The following is a 2,725-nucleotide window of genomic DNA, read 5'->3' on the forward strand; positions in this document are numbered from 1 at the left end:
GTAGCACCGTTCAACATTTTGCCTTCACAATCTTTGATGATTTTTTCATTTCGCATCATAAGACTCAAAATGATCCTTTCCAAATCGATGTCGCTCAATAGACCTTTGTTGGAGACTGCAAATTGTGCAAATTCTTCCTTTGACAGTTCGGCAACAAGCGATGGAATTTCAACCAGCAATGAACCAAATTCCTTCTTCAGATTTTCTGTCGTCGTCTCGACGTTCTTTTGCTGGCATTTGTTGTTGGCCCAAGCCATGCATCCATTGACAATAAGCGATGCGCTGCCCTTTGATAACTGCACCAATTGCACAATTCTCTTCAGCATCACCTCATTGCAGTTCAAGAAATCGATCGAATTCAGCACACCTTCTAGACTTTCTGTGATCTTTTGCTCGCAGAATTTGATGACTTTTTGTAATTCAAGAAGAAGCGCCAGTTCATAACCGGAGCACATGTTGTCGGTCACTGACAGTGTCTTCAGCATACCGGTTTCGCACAGTAACAAACCATCGGCGACTTCGTATTTATGGCACAAATTCGTCACGGTGAAGATGTTTTCGGGTGTCAATTGTACACTGCCCAAGTAAAAGAATTGTAGAAACTCTCTGAACGCAGCGGGAGATGCATCAACGATTTGAACATCGCCGGTTTCTTTTATTGAACCAAAGAACATTGCTTCGAAGACCGGACTGCCAGCAGAGAGCATAATTTTGTGGGCCGGCACGTGTTCAGTTAGATCACCATCGATTTCGAAGACAAAACTCATGTCGGCTGTTTTCGAGTGAAGGTACAGCCTCTCACCACTTCTCATCAACAATTTGTTATTGCCTTTGAACACCTTTGTACTCATTGTGATGGTCGAATTTTGCGGTTCAAACTGTTTTTCAAAGAAGAAATTACATTGAAAATGCCAACGAGTGTAATAAATAAATGGTGTTTTGGTAAAATAAGATACAAAGAATGGAAATGTTCATTGAAATTGGGTTGGATCGCTTTTGATCAGATATTTATGCAAAAATTAGACAAAGAAAATTTAATCGAAAACTTACCTTTTTGTCAATTGGCTCTTGGGATGTTTGTAATAATTTGAGAATATAGTGTCTTCAAACGTTGAAATAGATTCAATCGACTAGTTGGTTCAGAGTAAAATAGAAATCATGTCAGTATATCTCTAAACCGTATAAAATAATTAGATGTAATTACTTACTTTTGCTGTTTATTGTATAAAACTCTTTAATAATGGATTGAAATATAGACAATTATGGATTTGGCTTATGAGTTGAATCAATAAATGTAATCGTAAAAAATTTTAAAATCAAGAGATTCGTTATTTGCTCACCAAACGAGAGATGACGAAAGAATGCGCTTGTCTGTACAATCGAGACGGCTTGTATGTTTCTACCATCGAATTTTGACACATTAATACTGAACGAATGAATTGAGATGCGTTCAATGTACTTCTGTCTTGCATACTTTAACCATGATATGGTACTCAATATGCAGCTCAAAACTGCTGAAGAATACATATGGTACCGTTTTAAAGCTTGGAGTATTGACGGGAACTCTTACTTTTGGAATTTTTTGAACACTAGAATGCAAACTTTTGTGTTTTTTGTGTGTAAAGAAAACTCCATAAATACGCAATACCAACTAACCCAATGGGAGGAAATGACACCAAATCTTAAAATTGGCGCGCTGTTTAGTTTCGATTTGAGTTGTTAAATTACTTTGACGTCCCCTTTGAAATTCGGGGCGCCACCGTCGGCTCAAAGAGACTTGAAGTCTTCACATCCTCCCATTGAACTAACCATCATTAGACCATCGAAAAGATGATTCAAATAACTTTTTACGTTTTTTATTCAACTTGAAAAGACACTTGCCTATAATTCAATTATGAAATAAAATGTCTTACATCCGTAAGATGAACTTTTCCGCACCGTGATCCACACCATGCATTTATTACAAATCTTTTACTCAAAGAATTCACGAGAAAACTGAACCTGACATTAGTTTTAAGATACAAATAATTTTCGAAGCACTTTTCATACAAAAACTACTAAAAATGAGAATTTTTGTATCGCAGCCATGCCTATATGATATCGTAATCATGTGAAAATTTGCAGAAGGTTATTTTTTCACAAAAGGCTAACATTCCGAAAGTTTGAAGAAATTTCAATGCATATTAAGGGTACTTCCCATACAACATTTCGTTTTTGAGCGAAAAATCCAAAATTTTGTTCGGGAGGTACCCCTAATATGCGTTGAAATGTTTTTAAACTCTCGAAATGGTATTTTTGTATGATAAAAATAACCTGTGCAAAGTTTCAGCTCATTACGATATCATACAGGCATGGCTTCCATACAAAAATCCAATTTTTTTGAAATTTTTGTATGAAAAGTGTGTCGAAAGTTATTTGTATCGCAAAACTAACGTCATATTCGGTTTTCTCGTACCCAAAAACCCCCCAATACACATTTTTGAGTGTTTAAGTATACATTAAATATCACTTTTGGAAGAAAAATTGAATTTTTCTCATGAATGGCCATAGGCATCACACCAGACATGACACTTCACTCTGTCAACCAAAGCGGCTCAAAATCTAATGGTTTCTATTCCTCGGCACCTCCAATCATCCTGTGAAGTCAGATTTTGAATTACTTTTCTTGTTTGAAAGTTATCGTGTTAACAAATTTTTGCGTACAGCGTACAGCGTACAGCGTACC

General features: G+C 36.3%; 1 protein-coding gene across 1 annotated transcript; it reads right to left on the reverse strand.

The window, feature by feature from the left end:
* Nucleotides 1-7: 7 nt before the first annotated feature.
* On the reverse strand, nt 8-1,243 carry LOC116347301 (BTB/POZ domain-containing protein 6-A-like; the record flags this gene model as incomplete). The annotated part of the gene is made up of 3 exons (XM_031777861.1): nt 1,209-1,243; nt 1,051-1,130; nt 8-878 (listed from the first exon to the last, which is right to left on the reverse strand). A coding segment is annotated over exon 3 (844 nt), but the record flags the coding sequence as incomplete, so codon positions are not given.
* Nucleotides 1,244-2,725: the final 1,482 nt, after the last annotated feature.

This window comes from Contarinia nasturtii, unplaced genomic scaffold (genome assembly GCF_009176525.2).
Source record: "Contarinia nasturtii isolate CC-2019 unplaced genomic scaffold, AAFC_CNas_1.1 Cnas_scaffold_1787, whole genome shotgun sequence".
NCBI classification, from domain to species: Eukaryota; Metazoa; Arthropoda; class Insecta; order Diptera; family Cecidomyiidae; genus Contarinia; species Contarinia nasturtii.